General features: G+C 37.6%; 1 protein-coding gene across 2 annotated transcripts in view; it reads right to left on the bottom strand.

Annotated features, from left to right (window-relative positions):
• Nucleotides 1-71: 71 nt before the first annotated feature.
• The window catches only part of ALDH1L2 (aldehyde dehydrogenase 1 family member L2), a 35,093-nt gene continuing 15,120 nt past the window's right edge, over nt 72-20,044 (bottom strand). For both annotated transcript variants that reach the window (XM_054088046.1, XM_054088053.1), the window contains exons 7-23: nt 19,032-19,166; nt 18,511-18,636; nt 17,078-17,169; nt 16,059-16,206; nt 15,220-15,339; nt 13,754-13,881; nt 10,499-10,649; nt 9,758-9,828; nt 9,546-9,651; nt 9,100-9,187; nt 8,381-8,474; nt 8,046-8,142; nt 6,414-6,512; nt 5,502-5,667; nt 4,139-4,244; nt 2,769-2,968; nt 72-1,731 (exon numbers count right to left, since the gene is read on the bottom strand). In XM_054088046.1, the coding sequence (XP_053944021.1) occupies nt 1,676-1,731; nt 2,769-2,968; nt 4,139-4,244; nt 5,502-5,667; nt 6,414-6,512; nt 8,046-8,142; nt 8,381-8,474; nt 9,100-9,187; nt 9,546-9,651; nt 9,758-9,828; nt 10,499-10,649; nt 13,754-13,881; nt 15,220-15,339; nt 16,059-16,206; nt 17,078-17,169; nt 18,511-18,636; nt 19,032-19,166 (1,983 nt within the window). In that variant the 3' untranslated portion in view covers nt 72-1,675. The remainder of the gene's footprint in view (nt 1,732-2,768; nt 2,969-4,138; nt 4,245-5,501; nt 5,668-6,413; nt 6,513-8,045; nt 8,143-8,380; nt 8,475-9,099; nt 9,188-9,545; nt 9,652-9,757; nt 9,829-10,498; nt 10,650-13,753; nt 13,882-15,219; nt 15,340-16,058; nt 16,207-17,077; nt 17,170-18,510; nt 18,637-19,031; nt 19,167-20,044) is intronic.

Below are 20,044 nucleotides of genomic sequence, written 5' to 3'. Positions count from 1 at the left end.
GGTAAGGACAGCCAGGACTTGGGAGAGTGTTCAGCAAAGCTTTACTTACTCTCTGTCCCTGCCCTGAGCTCTGTATCACTGGTAGGTTACTAGCTCCTATCTGGAATGTTTGTGGCTATAGTGCAGATATGCTTGGTACTTAAATGGTCAAGTCTGCTTCTGTGGTATTATAATTGCTTTAAGCTACACTTCGCATCTCCCACGTTTCCATCCTTGCCATTTCTTTAACAGCTGTCACTGACAGAAGAACAAAAAGGTGAATTTTCTGCTGGCCTGTACTCAGGTTAGCTTGAAACAATCGTGAAACCAAAATCAGTCAAAGTTATGTCTCATTCATACTTACCTCCAGTGGATCAAATACAGTGATTTTTGGCTATTGCGTTTCCTTTGCAGATTGGTTTGCATTTCAAAAGTATCCCTCATGCTCCTGAATGTCATCATTTGTTCCCTGAAGGAACTTTTTACTTTCTACACCATTAAAGTAAAATTTTCTATATTGTATTTGCTCAAATACTAAACTTAATGTGACGACTTGAAACCTGCAATTATTTACAGAATTTATTTTGAATCTCCTACTTAAAGCTTTAGTTTTCTTTGAAGATCTGTTTCTGTAATACTTCTAATAAGAAATAACAAGGATTCTGGTCTTTCTTTCACAGTGCAGCTTCTTAAAAATAGAAGGGGACACGATTTACAGAGATTAACTGATTAAACAACAAAATATTTGAGGGAGTGGAAAGGCTGGGAATCAAAGAATGGGACCGCTACTTTTAATGGCAGCGCACATATCAGATTAAATTTTGGGTGGAATTGCACTCTAAGAAGAGCAAACGCTTTCAGTAGGCTTAGTTTGCTACATAAGGTCTCAATGTGGACTATTTCCTTCAAATTGAAAAAAACTTGAAAGCCAACATCTTAACTCAGTCATTTTACGAGAGATTTTCCCAGAGATTTAAAAAGAAAAAATATGAAATACAAAGTAGTAATCACGACATATAAAACAGCGATAACAGTCCATGTGCACAGACACAAAAAGTGATTTTAATCTGTTAAAGTAACCAACTTTCAGACTGCAGGCAGATCACACATTCCGTATCAACAAAAAGATAGAAAATATTTTCAGTAACTTTAGCTTGATATGCATAGTTTAACACCGATGTGAACTCTGTATGTATTATACAAAGATCATAGTAAGTGCACTTTCTTGCATTGATTTACTGCTTATGGCACGAAGGTTTTCTGTACTGCTGAAGAATCACCAGACCAGAATGTTTATTTGCTACTGTAAAACTTGAACTGGTTTATAGCAAAAGTGGCATAAGTGTACTTTCAACTTGAAGATTCAACTTTAAGAGAAGCCTAATGACTAAGGGTTTAAAATGAAATATTATGTTCACACAAATAAGAAGTAGGCATGTGAGAACTCATTCTTCAGAGGTATTCAAAAAAATAAGCCAAACTGTGTTCTTGGGTTTTTTTTAGGGATACTAAATAACTTCAGGTAATTTCCAAATGCTTTTATCTTTCAGTGAGACTAAAATTTGGACCTGATTTATGGAAAATGTTTTTTTTTTCAGTTGTAGCACTGCAGCGAGCATGTCCTGGGCGTGGTGTTATGTGCTTCGTGGAGTCATTAAACTGCTGAAAAGTTTGCTTTCCAAGAGAGGCTGTTACTTTAATATTCCACAGTGATAGCCTTGGTTCTAAGGTATTCATGAAGAGCTTCTTCACCTGCATAAACACGATATTCACCAGTTAGAATAGCAGCTAAATGACAGACTGTTGGTAGAGACTCTTAAGTATTAAAGAAAATTCAAAATGTTTTAGCCAATATTTCAGTCCTTAAGGAACACTGGTAACTAATTAACTTACCCTCCTACTGGGATTTATAGAACTGGTTTGACAAGGAGAGGTCAAACTCAACAGATGTGGAAAGAAAAAGGAGCTGGAATTTAACAAGCATCCAGCTGGGTGGGACTTGAAACAGCGGCAGTCTCTAGCTGGGCATTGAGAGCTCATAGTTGAATTTATGAACTTCGGTTTGCCTATGCTAAGTTTCTAGGCAAAGAAGCCGTGTGAAAAATGGTAATCTTCTTTGTTCTTGATACTACTACTAATTTCGGATTCAGGAAATGTCTGAAAATTTGCTAGAGGTTCCAAAGGAAAAAAAAAAAATCCATTGTATCGCTGAATTATTTTTTTCCCTTTATTTTTCTTTGCCACAAGGCTTGTCCTGTGCAAACTTGTGATCCAGGACTTTTGAACTTTCAATGACAGATTAGATCTCACTTTTTAAAAAACTGGTTTTGAAAAGACATTTTTTGTTTCTTTCTCTGTGGCTGTCAGCAAATTTGGATGACATTTTAAAGCATAACAGTTTTCCATGTTCTTACAAGTTTAGAGGAGAAACTTAAATCAGTGTTCCTTCTGAAGGAAAGTAAAGAAGATTTTGGCCAATAGTTTTGCTGCTTAACAGCATTTCGTAGCCTGTACGCAGCTCTGGACAAGCTGTAATGCTGCTGCTCTGAGAGGAGTATTCTGCATGCTGTAGCATTATTTAGCAGATGTGCAGGAAGGACTGAACTAGAGATATCGCAGTGTGAATATTGTAGGGATGAGAGAGAAACTAGATGACTGTAACTGAAGGAATGTAGGAGATGCAGGAAATGCATCCATAGCTTATGTTTTAGTAGATACAGAGGCAGAGGTTGTTTTTTCATTGACTTGGATCGTCAGGTGAGAAATGAGGGAGGGAGAGAACAACTTACCTAAATCTTTCCCAAAGCCAGATTGTTTAAATCCACCAAATGGTGCTGCCACATCAGTTTTGTTGTATGTGTTAATAAAAACTGTCCCAGCTTCTAGCTTTTCACTGATGTAGAGAGCTTTGCTTATGTCTTTTGTGAAGACTCCTGAAGCTAAACCATATTCTGTGGTATTTGCCCGTCGAAGCACGCCATCAACGTCCCTAAACAGGAGAGAAATGATTTAACTGCAACAATGTAAAGTACACGTGTTAGCAACCTTCCACCTTAAGTGTCACTGAAGCACCTTTTTCCCATGCTCTTTATTCTCAGTTAGCTTTTTTAAAGACAACTTATTAAGGACTATGTGTCAGTCTGACATCTATGGAAATTCCTACCCTTGCTTCAAACTTGTAAAGCTTGTAATGTTACATTTCTGTGGTTAAGATCTACACTAAGAAATGTCAAGGGAAATGTTGCACTACGCATACTAACTTTGTTCAGCTCCAGTACAGCTTGGGGATTAGAGCAATATAAAAATGCTTGTAAAGCAGAGCCTGGCTGTAGGTCAGTTTGCTAAACTTTTGGCCCTGCTTTACAATTTACTGGAGATTAAGTACGGAAACTCAGACTTCTGTTGAGACACAACTTTTCAGGCCATGTCCAGGCTGCTGTTTTCTATTTGCGTGTCATCTCCATATAGGTTCAAAAATCTGTAATAATTTAAAACTTTAAAAAACTCAATGTAATTCCCTATTGTCCTACAAAATTTACAGATGTGAAGGGCTATATATGTAGCTGGTTCTTAACTGCATTATCAAACTTCAGAAAATGAAGCCTGGTAGTTATATGAAGTTTCTATATAGGGTTTTAATCTCATCTGTGTGTAAATTCCTATAATTTGGAATGAAAGCTTTTAAAACTGACAGTCTGGTCTATACAGAGGTATTTTCATTGGCAACAGTAATATACAGAGGTATTTTCATTTGCAACAGTAATATGCCAGTGCTACACAAGGTACAACACTATGTGGTCTTTTGTGATAAAGGGAAAAATAAGTGATTCCAATGGAAAAAAATCACACCATTCAATCAAGTTGCTGCAATTACCACATCAATGTCAGTAAAAATGTTTTACTGAATACTAAGACTTATAACTGCCACTGAGGATGCATTCTATCCTGTCATGCACGCACTGCTAATAGCATTAGTTCTGTGTCGACACGAAGCAGGAAACCTCTTACTAAAAAGGGTATTTTCTCAGAATTTAGCTGGAAAAAGATTCGGGATGGTCTTAGAAGATGTAACAAGATCAAACTATTTATGTTATCATTTCTACACTTAGACTGAAAATGAGAAGATAAAGTTTATAACAGTAATGAGAGGAGAACATACCCATTTTTAAACTTAGAAATCACCATTACAGGACCAAAGGACTCTTCCTGGGCAATATACATATGGTCTTCAACATCTGTGAATACAGTGGGTTCCATGAAGAAACCTAAACAGAGGTTAGAGCATCAGTTAAGTACGGCAAAAATTCTTTGTGTTTTGTATCGTCCGGGCCATCTCTTTTCCATACTTTGATGTCAGAGATACATTGAGACTTAAAACAGCAAATATTAAGATTCATATGCATGAAGTATGAATGGAAATGCATGCTTGTAAAACAGTGGAAAAAGAGTTAAAAGAACAACCTATATTGATCAGAGCAACAATACATGCCGTTCCTTGCCAGGCCAGAAAATCTGTATGCCACAGGCCCAAGCACTCCTCTGGGGAAGACCCTGCACTCTGACTGCAGGAGGACAACACTGCATGTTGCAAAGCCCTCTCCTTTTCCTGTTACCCAACAAGAAGATAGGCTGTAGCCACAAAGTTCTGTATATTTTAGACAAGGAAAAACATGTGATGGATGCCAACTTTGCCTAAGATTTGTGGAGGCTAAAGTGATGTAAAGGCGAAGGACCTCTTCATAACAGCCTTTATTTCTACAGGGTATACAAATCTGCCCCAAAACTAGATCATCATTGCCAGTCAAAAACTGTCCTGTTGTACACAAGTGATCATAGACACCTATATTCTGGTGAGTCGGTGTATTTCAGTGTGAGTTGGTAAAATGAACTTCAGAGGTTTCCTGTAATTGCCTTCCCTTTCCATAATATTTCACACATAGCTTTGTTATTCTGATTTCATATAGTTAGAAATTTTTACTTGCATTTTATTTGGAGGTGCAAGTTTTGAAACTCTAATTCAAATGCTTCCCCTTCATTACTGATAAAGGAAAGATGTCCATGGGAAAATGTTGCCTTTATGCCTTCCCATTAAATGTAGTATATATATTCCTTAGATACCAAAGAAAGGCTACTACTACTAATACCTTATGCAGGCTCTGCTAGCAGTTTCCTTAGTCATCTTCAGTGTTTTGTTGATCTAAACGGATATAATTATACTTATGGTTCTTGATAGTTCAAGGATGTTGCGCAAAAGACCTCAACACCTCACTAACTTAACGGGAATAAATGACCAAATGATTCCCATGTAGACTAGATTCCATTTCAATTTCACTTCAGTTAAGTTACACTTCAGTTGCACGACTTCTCTTAATATGAGACTTGAAAGCCCTGTTCTCAAGTGTTATCTTAGCCTTACCTGGTACTGTTCCCATGATATTGCTACTTCACATAATGCAGCAAGCAACTGTGATGGCTTTTTCTTAAAGTACAGAAGTTCCAAACACCTTTGAACAGTATTTTACCTGGTCTACGTACTTGTCTTCCTCCGTACACTAGAGTGGCTCCTTCTTTTACTCCGGTTTCACAATATTTCAGCAGCTTTTCCAAATGTGCCTTGTGATTTTGTGGACCATGATCTGTAGATCTATCAAGTGGGTCACCAATTTTCATCTTTTTTATTTCTTCCACCTAGGGGTTGCCCAATTAAAATGAAGTTACATCACAGAGCAAGTAGTTGCTAATGTGACCCATAATTTGGAATGCTTCATTGTTTGTACTATGAAGTTTGGCTCTAAGAAAGGTCTGGATTCTTAGAGGCTGGAATGTTCTTCCCTTTTTTAAATGAGGCTTTGGATGGTGTCTTACATTTGATAATTTCTGGTTACTTCTGAAAATTTTTTATGCTGTTTTGATGTATTCATTCTCTCATACTATTAAGATAGGTACATAAAAAGTTAGCTTTTACAGTGGTAAATCTGTGGTTATCACAGTGATTTCCTGTTCTTGAGTTAGATAAATGAGTTTTCCAGCAGTACAGTGTGGTGACTATTGGATTTTTAATAACAAACTTCGTATTATTCTATCTGCACTTCCAATATGCCTTTTTTTTAAAGTTCTCTGCTGATTTCAATCACATTAACCTAAGTCTAGTATTTTTTTTAAACCTCACTTCCCTAGTCAAATATGAAATATTACTTAAGGTACAATACCTACTTCAACGTTGTTTATCTGTGCATTGCTGATTAAAATACCTCCATTCAGTGCCTTCCTTTTAGCTCCATAAAAAGGTTCCTGAGAAGCAACATTGCCTCTCATATGCAATAATGAGAATTTAAACAACCAAAAACAAGAAGAAATGCAAGCATCTACAAAACTAGCAGCTCTTTTTGTCATAGTAAAGTATCTGCTTAAACTTTAGTACTTGAATGTCTTACCACTTTTCTAACAAATTCATCATGGATTGATTCTTCCACAAATAGCCTGCCAGCTGCAATGCAGTTTTCTCCTTTGTTGAAATATACTGCTCCCATACCCTGATCAGGGAAACAAAAACATTAATATTTATACGCATCTTTTTGTTCAGTCTCCCTTTCATTCTCCTCCCTTGGGTTGCATTCTGTCCTCGTGACCATCAACATGTAATGCTTTATGTAAAGGGGCATCATTAATGCAACAAGAAGACTAATTTTATAACTGACAAACACACTTCCATGGAGGCAAACGGCTCAGGATGAAGCCATCACCACTGCTCTTTCTGTTTCCAGCAGCGTTCCACAGAAACACCTGCTGCAGGACCACAGAGAAGAGAGTGGGCAGCATGAACAGTGAATATAAAGCTGTGCTAATCCACGGAGCAATACGGCTTGTGTCAATAGCTGCAAGTAACTGTGGGAATATTACCTGACTCTAATCTTCAAAGACCCTCCTGTTTCAAGAGTGTGGATTCAGATCCCATGCAGTTTGTTAATTTTGATTAACCGAGAATTGATACCTGCCTTTTTTTTTTTTTTTTTTTTTTTTTTCCCCCGAGGGGTGTAGGGAGGTGGGGGAAGAAAGAGGAGGACAAATAAAATTCCTAAAAAAAAGTGTTTTTCTGGCGGCTGCAAAGGCCTAGGGTCCTGGCATTAGTAAGTTTGACCAGGATCATGTGCTAGTGTCAAGTGTGTGGCAAAAGAAAGTGTTGTTTCACAATCATTTAAGCCATCAATACCAGGTATAGCTCAGGCCAGCCTCTGCATCACCTTCTCACTTCTACAGCTGAGAACAGTGCTGGGGCCAAGTACTGCACTGACTGTGAAGTTTCAGCTTTTATTATTTTCCACACATACTTCACTGTGCAGTCACTCAGACTCACTCACTCTTGTCCTGCCAAAAGACACTTAAAAAATGTGGAAACTGTGTAATAGTTACTCCATTTCAGGAGTACTTCTTAGACGGGTTTAGAGAATTCACAGAATTAGCACTTTGGGTAAGCACAGTGTGGAAGATCTTTGCCTGCTTCTTAGTGAGCAAACTACATCTGCTGTCATTTTGATGAATCAGATTACCTGAGCAGTAAATTTACCATAAATCCACTGAATTTCTGATTTGCACATCTTATTTATGAAGTGTAAACACATTATGGCTCATTAGGAAGGTGGATTATGGTAACTGATGTGAAGAACTATATGGAAATGGGGGAAATGGGGAGCTCAATGTATATTTTAACTCACCTTCAAGCTTTTATAATATTCTTAAGCACTTTTTTTTGCATATTAGATTTTGACAAATGATTTTTTACATGTTAGCTTGGCTAATAAAATACTTTCTAGCTGTATGTTTTTGTTTTGTTGTATTTTCTAAAGTATATTTCTTGTAGCAGAGATCCCTGCCATTTTTGGTGCAGCATTAGCAGTGTAATTGTGCTGGCATAAAGAAACATCCCTTAGAAAAATAGTCTGTTTTCTAAAAGATTGCACGATCTTTTATGCAAGGAGTCCCTACTGCAGTCTTTGGCAAGTCAAGAAGAATATTGCAATGCTGTCTCATAAAAGGTTTTAATGTATTTCGCTTGAAAGTAACATTACCATTTTTACGGCTCTGTCAAGTTCACAGTCACTGAATATGATCAATGGTGATTTACCCCCAAGTTCAAGGGAAACTTTCTTCAGATTAGTGGCTGCACTGTAAAAAATATAAACAATCGTATAAAATCAACATTTAATCAGCTTGTTTCATTATTCCCATTGAATCATATCTAGTGAAAAATGTATAAACCTGCATTTTCCAATGGTAACTTAGAATTCTAAATAAATGTATGTAGTTATGTTTTTTCTATCAATGCTATATGCACAATATAGCTAATAGAATGCTTCAGAACTAGATTAAGCGATGTTTGTTTGTTTGTTTGTTTGTTTGTTACCTCTTCATGATCTGTTTACCAGTTGGTGTTGAACCAGTGAATCCAACTTTGCGAACATCTGAATGTTCAGACAGGTGCTGTCCCACTAAGCCACCTATTGGGGTGAGAAAAACAGCTTAACTGCACAGTACACAAGCAATTTCTACTACTCCAGCAGCAGCACTGCAACACAGAAAGAGCTAACAATACGTCAATCAAGTACAATATTACATATTTATTTATATTCAGAGCTTTATTCATATGATTATGAAAAATCTCATGTAAGTTAACCTGGATCACATTAGTCTCCAAATTCCTCCATCGGTCTGGAGTAAAGAACTTCCTTCCTAATATTCCACTGTAGGTGGAATAATCTAATTCATAACAGAGCCTGCCCCATACAGTTACTTTGTCACTTCCTTAGGGGAAAGAGGAAAATGGTGATATCAGCTAACGCAGTGTGGACCGTGACTTCCCTATAGCGACAAATACACATCTTACCAGCTTGGTCTAGGTTTCACAGTCATATTTAAATACTTCCAAATTATGATAAGATTAGGAGAAAAAATGAAGTTTATGAATAAATGAAATGTGTTTCCCTGTAATACATTCTTTTCAGAGTATTCTTGCAATTTGTGTAAACCTTTAAAGGGTGTAGGTTGAGAGGTCCTACCACTCGCTAGAGCCAGGTGACATAGAAAAAATCATTTTCCCATAAAAATGATGAGTTGAAGTTTTACCTGAACCAGGTAGAATATTTATAACGCCCTTAGGAAATCCAGCTTTTGCTGAGAGTTCTGCAAATTTCAAGGAAGTCAGAGGTGTGACCTAAGTAGAAACATTTAGATTAAGTTTCCTATTTTAAGTAAATGCCTGATGATACCTTTTACATTCGATACATCTTAATTTTGATTCAATATTAATCTTCTTACTCACAATATTGTCACATTAAAAGCAATGTCTTCCTGTGGAAAAGAATTTATTCTTGAAAATGAGAGCAGCATCAAAGCAGAATTGAAGACAATCAGTACCTTGTAGCATCGTGGCAATTTGTGTTATTATGGATGCACTTTAAGATAAATGTCATGGTCAGCCTAAGGATGAAATCTGCTAGATTGCCCGAATTATTTCACTTGAACAAAAAGTGGAGCACCTGAGCCATCTAAACATTCCTTTTTGGTCTTACCTGAGCTGGCTTGAGTACGAGTGTGTTGCCTGCAGCCAAGCATGCAGCACTCTTCCATGCAAGCATCATCAGTGGGTAATTCCAGGGAATAACAATTGCACAGACACTTAAGGTAGGAAAAAATAGGGAAAGATTACATTTGTGATGGCAGCTTTTGAATGGCTTATCTGTGTGTCAGGGCTCTCACTAAGAAGAAAAAAAGTGATACTTACCCTATTGGTTCTTTCTTGGTGAATGTTAGATTATGGTTTGGCCGGGCCTGGTTAATTGGAATTGTAGCGCCCTAAAAGACAGGAGAGGGACAAATCTTGGTATTATTTAATTATTTTTTATTACAAATGCATTTGCCATCTAAGTATGTTTTAGAAAGCCACAGAGTAGGCTTCAAAACCAGAAGCCTTTTTGCACCAGAGAAATGGGCAGGGATGCTTCTACCGCATGATTTCCTACTATGGATACTGTAGACAACTCCTGATTTTCAGCTGGATGAAATAAAAGCATGGATAACAAGAGTATAGCAGAACATAAAGTAAGGGTCTGATGGATGGAAAAAAAAAAGCTGAATTATATTCTTGATTGTGAATTTTAAAGATACTTGAGGAAATGCTGTTGAACATCTGCCATATGCTTTGGCACTAAGAAAAATCACCAACCTTGGTCAGAATGTAACCTAGCACAGGAGTCTCTGCTCTTACCAGCATGATTACCACGACAACATTCTGCTCCATTAATAATTAAGAACTGATTAAACATGCATGTCCACTATGACACCTCAATGAATTTCTTCTTCCAGTGGGAAGCAGACTGTCCTTTTGTATTGCCAGGGAGACATATTTTAGGTAAAATTCTAAATTTTCTTTATTTTTTGTTTCTTTGATTACTTACGCTATCATTGCTTTTTGGCATTGTAGAGAAGCAGTGCCACTGGTTATTTCCTTCACATATTCACTTGCCTGAATTTTGTCACACCATCCAGCGAAGTATCTGAATGTTTGCACAGACATTCCAACATGAGTCTTCAAAGCTAAAGTGTAGACAGCTCCTGAGTCAATAGACTCTATTGTTGCTAACTCTTCTTGATGTTCTTCCATCAGATCTGCAAGTCTTTAATAAAAGCATCACAAATTCAGATCAAAGACAAGTGACATCTAACGACTGACAGCCCCAAATGATATTTTGTAAGGCAAAAAAATCGTAATTAAAACTGCATTCCCACTGAATGTGGAAGTGGAGCACTGAAGCCACTGTTCATTAATATCATTAAGAAATTGAACAATTGCCTGTTGAAATCTGCAAATATCTTTACCTCAGCTGTAGGAGACAATAGATGAAGTTACAAATTTTGAAAACTTACCTGATTGTTCAATTATGGTTTTATAAATAAAACAATAATTAGAAAACTGGTACTCTTTTTCTATTGTACTACAAGGATACAATTATGGAAAATCAGATCAGTAAGTTGAAAGCAAATACATAACAAACATAAGAAAAGTCAAGTAATAAAAAGTATCAAGAAGGAGTACTCAAGAGTCCTAGCTTAAGATTTGGGAAACTTAGTCTCATAATGCTGTTTTGTATTGATTCAACTTGAACTAAAATACTTAGATGTTTCAAAGGCACCTAGATATACAAAGACAGAGCTCCTAAGCTGTAAGACAAGTCAAATTTTATATGCCTTGGTACTTTTGAAAATCATTAATACTAGGGATGGTTTGCAACAATAACACTCTGATACATGCGTTCTAGAGATCCAGTAGCCTAAGCAGAGAAGAGTTTAATCCAGGAATAATCTATGCGGTGTAAGGGAATTATATTTTCCGTATGCTTAACACAGTTATGCTTACAAATCTTTCAAGCATGAATCATAGAGTGGTAGTTCTAAGAACTTAAATATTTCTCTTCAGGACAGACTTACCTTGGGCTGTCAAGCACTTTACATTCCTAATATAAATTAAACCCAAGTTCGTACATGCTTTGAATCTGTGCACGCTTTTGAAAAATTTAATTGATCAACGGTATTTAAATTTAATATGAGTTTTGACTCACTCATTTTCTGTTGTGATGATTACTCAACATTTTTTTGCAATCCTGCAGTCCTTCTCTAAGGGTCTGGTCACATACTTCATAAGACAAGCAAAATTTCCAGGTTTGCTTTTATTCTCTTTTGCTAAGATGGCTGCAATTTCTTGTAAAATGTGTGGCAGTTTTTAATACTTCTTTTATTTGTAATTGCATCTACTTGGTAGATATGGATATGGTGAAGGATGGGAAGCTACATCCAAGGAATTCAACAAAGTAAAAATTAGAGCTCTATCAACGTGGAGGCAAATTATCTGCTGCATACACTGCAGCACACGGAGACTCGGGTTTCTAAAGTGCAGCATTACACTCCCCCATGCTCCTCTCCCTTAGCCACCAGAGCACAGACCTGCAATGGATTCCCTACTCCTCAGTGTCTTGCTAGGCTAAACCCAGCCTTATAAGGACAGGATCATCTTCTAGCTGCATATTCAAAACCTCTGAATGAGCTGGATCTTCAGTTTCCAAATCCTCACAGAAGTTACACAGAGAGCAGTGTGCAACAATAAAAGTAAGGGCAGTGACACACGCCTGCACCCAACCAAACCACCAGGCTGTCTTGCCATCCAAATGCATAACCTGCTACCACCCTGCAGCTGCTCACCATGTAACTGATACTTCTGCTGTCTATTCTGATGTCCAGGGCTAGCCTTTTGGCACAGCACAATAAAGGCTTGATATATCAGTAACTATGGGCACACTATTAAAGATTATATTTTCTGAGGCTGAAAAAAATTCCTTGTCTTCCCTATAGATAAATAGTCTCCCCAGCACAGTTGAGTTGGTCAGGATGTTGATGGCCAGTAACGTTGATGAGCCTGTGGACTACACTCTGTATAAGGAAGGTGTTTGATACACAGGAGCTACTCCTTCAGGAGTTCCGTGGGGCAGGAAGTCTCATCTCTATTCAAGATCCAAATTTCTTTGAAGCTAGCTGTTACGTCAAGCACACTAACTAAACTCTCCACCTACTGAACAGGAGCACAATTTGCCTAGTACATCTCTTCCTCTGTGCTGACAATTTATTTTCCATCGTCACATTAGCTAAATGTGGACCTGCAGCAATCAGGAGTACCGATCTGCTTCTTTACTCGTCTCTCTCTGCTTATTCATTTTTATTCCTGGATGAGAAAATGCAGTGAAAATGCTTCATGGACCTCCACAAAAGAGTCTTTCTTTACAGGTAAGCTCTGGAGTTTCTAGTCATCCCAAGTCTGCCTGACAGTGTTCTCCCTGTGCTTGTTGTAAGGCACCAGACTCTTCACACTGCACGTGGAGAGTCCATAGTAACCGGGTTTTCACTACCTGCCTCCAGTACTGCCTTCACCATACATAGCTAGCATTGTCATTGACCACCTCTTGCCCTTCAGCGATCAGAAACTATGACTAAAATACACTCAGCATAACCTCTGTTTGTCTACTAAAACAGTAAGAACACAGCCAAAAAAAAAGAACCAGGCATTATCCCAGGGTTGACGCAGTGAAGCAGATACAAATTAGAAATACTGAGTTGAAAGTGTGTCAGATAAATGTGGTATTCAGCTTAAGAGTGTTTCTTCACAGGACAATTCTTCCACAACAGACCATATCACACCTCCTAGAGTGGGTCTTTAGCCAGATGAGAAGCTGGGATACGATCCTGGCAGAACTAGCATAATTTACAGTTTCAAAATCAGTGGCAATGTGGCTGCGTGTTTACTTTATAGAGTGCGGATGTCGGTCAAGTCTCTGCCTACATAATATAGGTAGACTCTACCTGTAAAACTTACCTTGGACTTCACAAGAGAATTTTCCACTCTTGCAAAAAAAAAAAAATAGATTCAATTAAGCCGTTTTCCTTAAATTCTTTGTTTCCTCTCACAAATACTGAAAAAAAATTGTAGCAGTGAGAGATGACAAGATTTTTCTCTGCCACTAGAAAGGTGAGCCAGCTAAGAACTGAGGTTGGTACACGGAAGTAAATAAGAGGATGAAGAGATGGCTAGTCTGGTTCCTCTGACAGCAGTATTATGAATATCCACCATATTCAGAAAATGCATACAACAGTGTTTCAGTAAGAAACCAGTACAAATCTTACAAACCAGTAAGATTTAAGGAAACAAAACAGACACAAGCTGCCTTTCACATACCTGTACATGAGTCGCCCTCTTTCCCTTGCATTCATTCTTCCCCATTCACCATTTTCAAAAGCCTCCTTTGCTGCTGCCACTGCCTTGTCAACATCAGCCAGTGAAGCCGAAGATACGCTGGCTATTATCTGTCCAAAAGCAGAATTGTGTTAGTAAAACTAAAATGCTGGAATGCAGAGTGTTACTCCTTCCTTCTAAACTTCTTGACTGAGTATCAGCAAATAGTTACTATCCTCAGCCCCAGCAGCTGGAAACGGTGAGTCAGGCAGCAAAAAGTTCCAAATAGTTGAGGTGGTAGAATTTGAAAGACACTGCAGGGACACTGATTCCTAGATTTATCTTCTTCCCATCAAGGTGCATCTTTCTACTTGATTTTACTCTCTTTCCATACATAAAGTCAACGTGATTATAGAATCATAGAATAGTTTGGGTTGGAGGGGACCTTAAAGATCATTCGCTTCCAACCCCCCCTGCCATGGGCAGGGACACCTCCCACTAGATCAGGCTGCTCAAGGACAAATCCAACCTGGCCTTGAACACCTCCAGGGATGGGGCAGCCACAGCTTCCCTGGGCAACCTGTGCCACTGTCTCACAGTATGTGGTATTACGATATAATATCCAAATGTGCTAAAATGACTTTATGAAAGTTCCATTTCTTAGGAATTGAGATTCTGCTACCATAATGCACCATACACACAGAGTATTTTATGATGATTGTGTTCTATAAATGCACGCACTGAAAACTCTAATACAGAAATGTAATGACTTTTATTCAATTCCAAAATAAGTTTCAGGAACAGTACCAGAGTTTGACTTCTGATAACAGTGAAATTTGTGGTATTGATTTCATCAGAATTTATTTACTCCAGAATTAAGTTGCAATTACACGGGCATCAGAATCACTGCTCCTATTTGTAATCCATATTTATGAGTTGCTCAAGCAAGATTCAGTAGTTCAGGACTAAAGTGCAACTGCATATATTTTCCTTTTGAAGAGTCATTTTCCTTGTTGGGAACTTAAAGGGACATTTTAAAGCCACACTTGCCCTAGGACATCCAATTTGTAAAAAAAGCAAAATAAAAACTGAAGTTGGTTGCAAAGAGAAAATACATACAATATCCTAAAAGAAATACTTCTTTAGAAACTAAACTATAGTAAGTTTTGTTTGCAAAGCTAAACAAAAATTAAATCAAAATAATACATATGTCTGGGTGTGGAAATTGATATGACAGTTGAGGTGGAAGTATTAATACGTTGTTTTTACTGTGCAGCTTGATTGAAATGACAAAACTGTATAAAATATACAGGCTGAGAAGTAAATCTGAATTTCAAATTATTTCTAGGGGTTGTTTAACATGCATTGTATGGTTTTGAAATTGGCAATTTTCAGTTAGTGTTTTAGACTTTTTATTAGGCAAAGTAACTTAAATAAACTGGTATTGATCATACTTAGAAATTACTCACTGATCCATCTGCTGGATTTATAGTGTCATACGTTTTTCCATCCTCAGCATTTATAAATTGTCCATTTATGAAACACTGGTATGGCATATTCACAGTCATGTTGTTCACATTTTTTGAAACCTAGGAGTAAAATAAACAACAGATTAATTTAAACATTTAGTAACTAAGATTTTTATGTAGCTTAAGAAGCTTTTGATACCTGTAGCCAATATCCAGCCACATTTTACAATGTATATATGGTTGTTAGAGTGGACAAAAGAGTAAAACGAAATGCAAATCAAATTCTTCCTAAACACTAATGAGAAAGTTCAGCAGATTTCCACATCCCAATGTTCAAATCAATACTAAACCCTGGTTAAAGCTGGTCGTAGTGGACTTCAGTCCAGTGCATAATACTCAAATTCAAGAAATCCTGACTTGCTTAATGACTTAAAAAATACACAATCCTCCTTTCACACAAAGTTTTCAAACGGACTCTTGGAAAGAAATGTAACACTCTCTGCCTGAGGACAGCAGAAGGTCTAGAACCGCTCTGACTGAAGTATACTTGGAGGAGAGTACAAAGGAGGTAGTAATGTCTGTCCATGTGTGATCTACTCTACCACGTGTTCTTGATCTCCTGGGTCTTGGTACACTGTAAGTGGCATTACATATGTACTATCATTATGAAATGCAAATCTATAAAAGCTGCAAAAAAAAAAGTCACAAGGAGAGTTTGTACGACCAAGTACTTGTTTGCTTTTCCTTCTGCAAAAAGCAGTCTAATAAAATGCATTGTATACCCTCCCCTCAAAAAAACAAGAAAGAATAAGCAATAAAGGCAAAATGAAAGACCTTACGTAATCAATGACTAACTCTTCTTCTTTGTCTTCTCCTCTGAATTTTCTGACAGCCATTTGAATAAAGTCTGCAAACTTAGTGGCCATATACACATCTTCATTCTGTAGTTGAAGTCCACTATATTTCTGTTTGATTTCTTCTAGCATTCTAAGGATTTTGAAAAAAGAATAAATTTATTTACAAATGAAAGAATTATTCAGGTAATGGAATCATTAGAAGGTTGAAAGGGGTCAAAACAAGGGGGCAGCAGTGTGTATGCATATGAATATGTGCTGTGTTTCTCTGACAACAGAGTGGCACAGCAGTTGTACATCTTACTGAAATCTGCTGTTTTAATTAGGGTGTTATGGAAAAGAAAATGTCAGTTCTAGAATGCTTTTAGGTAAACTTTTGGAAAGAAATGGCAAATAGCATATATTGATAGATAAAACAGCGTATGGGACTGCTCTAACCAATACGTGGAGGACATTTAGAGATCTATGAGACTGGTAAATAACAAGGACAATAATCAGTTTGTTAAAAAAAACCCAAAACACCTGAAATGCTGGTCTTCTATTGTATCCTGGTATAGCTGAGTTGCAAAAGAAGGGAACTGAGGTGACCCCACACAGCATGAGCTCAAGGCACTTGTAAGCATGGGCTCAATCATTTCTGTGATAGGCTCGTCTTTCCCTCTGTGGATTTACTTGCTCAGCCTGCTGATCAGCCCCCAGGTCTAGAGATACCTGTCACTGCATGCAGAGATTTGAGCTGATATCACCATGCTCTCTTATGTGGCCAGTGTTCCTGAAGTTAAGGGGAATTTTGTTTGAACAGAAGGAGTGGATTACATCAATTGAGAGCAGAACTCTACCACATTTTCAAAGGTAGGAAAAGGAATAGTTAAGAGTATTGGAAAATACAGGGGAAAAATATTATTTTTTTTAACACTACTTGATTAACCCTGATTTAAAGCACTATGATAACTTTGTTTCCATCATATTTTGATTCTGAGTTTTGTTATTTTAGATATTCTTACCTGACAACATGCATAGAGGATGCTCCAGATTTGAAGAAGTCTGTGGAATCCTCAATTACAGCAACATTGCTCAAAATTCCTTTCCAAATATCCTAATAATACATACAAATAAAGGAGGCAATAATGAATAATCTTCTAATTGCAAGAAGTGCTTATCAAACAGCATTTTCTATGGCATCTGTGCCGACAGCATGTATTATTTCAGAGGATTCTAAATAGTAAAATTATTTTAAGAGGCTCTGGAATTTTCTAGAGACCTGATATTGGCCAATGAAATCTCCATCATAATTAGCTTATCAAAAATATTATTTTGTACATCCTAATTTCACTTAATCAGGCAAGCAACTCAAATGGCATGATGCTAATAATTTCCAGGGCCATTTTGTTATGGTCTTTATCCTCCAAGTGATAACCTTGCATTGTGTTACGGGAGATCAGCGAAGGCAAGGACAGCCTGGACTGTTTTGTGACTGGATTGATGGCATTTCTGGCTCCTGGGCAGAGCTGAAAAGTAATTTAAGCTTCATGTGTAAGATGAAGACTTCCACTAACATGAATAACTGATAAATAAAATAACTGGTAATGTGATATTTCAATTAATTATAATCAGGTTTCAGGGTTAGCAGGCAGTGTCACAAACTGAAGAGTTTTAATTCCTTTTTGCTGTTGTCTCAATATGTTAATAGCTCCAGGCAGCATTTCAGGTTTCTCGCAAGCAGCTTCAAGATAATCCTGAAGCAGTGGTTTAAAATATTAGTGCATCAAGCTACCTGACCTGTGCAAAAGACTATTGACAGCAGATTTAGCAGGAGGGAGGATGTCTGTGATTCAGTTGCTCTAGCACAAAACTTTAATGACAAATGAGATTTCAGTTACGGCCCTGACACCCCCAGAAAGCTTTCTGCTTCAGCTGGCTCACTGTTGCATCCCTCTGCCACCTAGCCCCTTGTGTCTGGTTGTGGCAGAAAACTGCTGCTTTTCTCTTTCAGAATGGCCTTCTAAGGCTCCCTGGATCTTGTCCACCAGGACCACTCTGAGCCATTGTAGTGAATAACACCACAGTGAAAAAAGGATCTCAGGACTGCCTGATACTGTCAGTGTTGAAAAACTCACTGCTGTGAGATGAAGGTCCATTTGTTTTTCCTCACTCCTACCTTCAAAATTCGTATTTACTATAATTGATTCTGCAATCAGTCTTTGTATCACTTCTATCTGAAATAAAACTATTTAGAGTTGTGTTTAAGTACTCTAGTGAACTGACAATTCCACCTGAAATATCATCAGTAACAAAAGATTCAGCCTTGCACTCTTTGAGTACTTTACCAAAAACCAGTTTGCATGGCTAAATATAACATATATGTCTTGTCTATAATGAGACGTATATAACACTATTGTCTGAACTAATATCCTACTAAAGCAATTTACTGAATTACCCTAATATCTTCTGCCATCCTTTTCTCCTGTTCTGTAAGTTCCAGGGCAGCTGTTTCATCAGTAGAGAAGTATTTAGATGCAGGGATCATTTTTCCATCCTCAAATTGCAGATTTCTCACTAACACCTGAAAAATGAGAGGATATGATATTAAACCATCTGGGAGGCACTATATTCTCATGTGAAGAGTTTTTAGGCATTAATATGGTTACTGAATTAGTGATGTAAATGGCTTGCAGGAAAGCTGCTATGCTCTAGGTGATTTAACAGAGGCCCCTCCACCTGTCTTACGGATTCTCTCCTACTATTAGTACATTTTAATCTATATTGAAAAGAAATATGAGTTTAGTGAGAAGGAAGACACTAATATCTTCTCTATATCATGGTAGAGGATGGATACTCCAAGGAAATTATCTGTCTGTAATAAGCAGCTACGTTTGTATAGCTTGAAAATTCCACATGCTTGTACTTCTTGTTAAAGTTATTCCACCCATGATCATGTTTGCTGCAGTGAGCGCTTACCATCTTCCCATCATTACCAAAAACGACTAGACCATTCTTGGTTATAAGTCCAGGTCTTGAAGCACCTTTTATTGCCAGCTCTTGTCCAGCAGGCACTGAAGCATCAAGTAATGATGACCCATAAAAAGTAACCACCTAAAAATAAAGGAAATTAAAAGAAATTAAAAGTGTGCAGATCGTATATATGCTCTAAAATCCTAATAATGAAAATATACTGGTTTGAAGCTTTCATGTAATATAAATAAAATATAAGTACCTACACGTGGAAAATGTGTTACAACATCATTCCTGTATATTTACAGCCTAGGACATGTAAAACTTTGCAAGCTGCCTAAACCTGCAAAGCTGCTTAGCTGTTACAATGTGCATGCCAGAACCAGTGCAGAAAGGGAAGCTGCCTTTGTTAGTGCATGCCCAGAGTGAGAGACCAGCAGAAGCCTGACTATGACTGGTGGAGACCTGCTGTGCTCCCAGGCTCGCAATGATGAACACAGCCTCGCTCTTGGTCTCTTCTGTTCTTTCTGGGCTCTCAAACCACCAACAGCTCCCAGACGTTATGGCAGAACGAGGCTTTCTGGAGCAGCCTACCAGCAGACGGCAAATAGTTTTAAATCTGGACATCACAGCCAAGAAAGATAATGTGATCTTTAAAATATTTTATGCAAGTACAATGTGGATCAAATGTAAGGAAATGGTCGTTTTGGATAAAATGAGATATATTTATTTCTGCAAATGATCTAGACCCAAAACTCTTAAAAATAAAATCTTTTTGTTTTTTCAGTAGCTCACAGTGTTTCATTTTTCTGTCAACACTGTGATGTTGCCTGTAGCAGAGCATGGGCTACATTATACCGCAATGCATGCCTACTTCCAAAATGACTGGCACTGCCTGGTCCTACCCTTCTTGCTTATTGCTTTGTACTGTGCCCAAGTTTGTTTTTCATAAATTGCTCTTATCTACCTTTTAATTAAGTGGATCTATCACAAAATTCTTGACTACTGTGTTCTGTACA

Source organism: Cuculus canorus, chromosome 1 (assembly GCF_017976375.1).
Source record: "Cuculus canorus isolate bCucCan1 chromosome 1, bCucCan1.pri, whole genome shotgun sequence".
NCBI lineage: Eukaryota > Metazoa > Chordata > Aves > Cuculiformes > Cuculidae > Cuculus > Cuculus canorus.
This window is presented reverse-complemented; position numbering and strand designations above follow the sequence as displayed.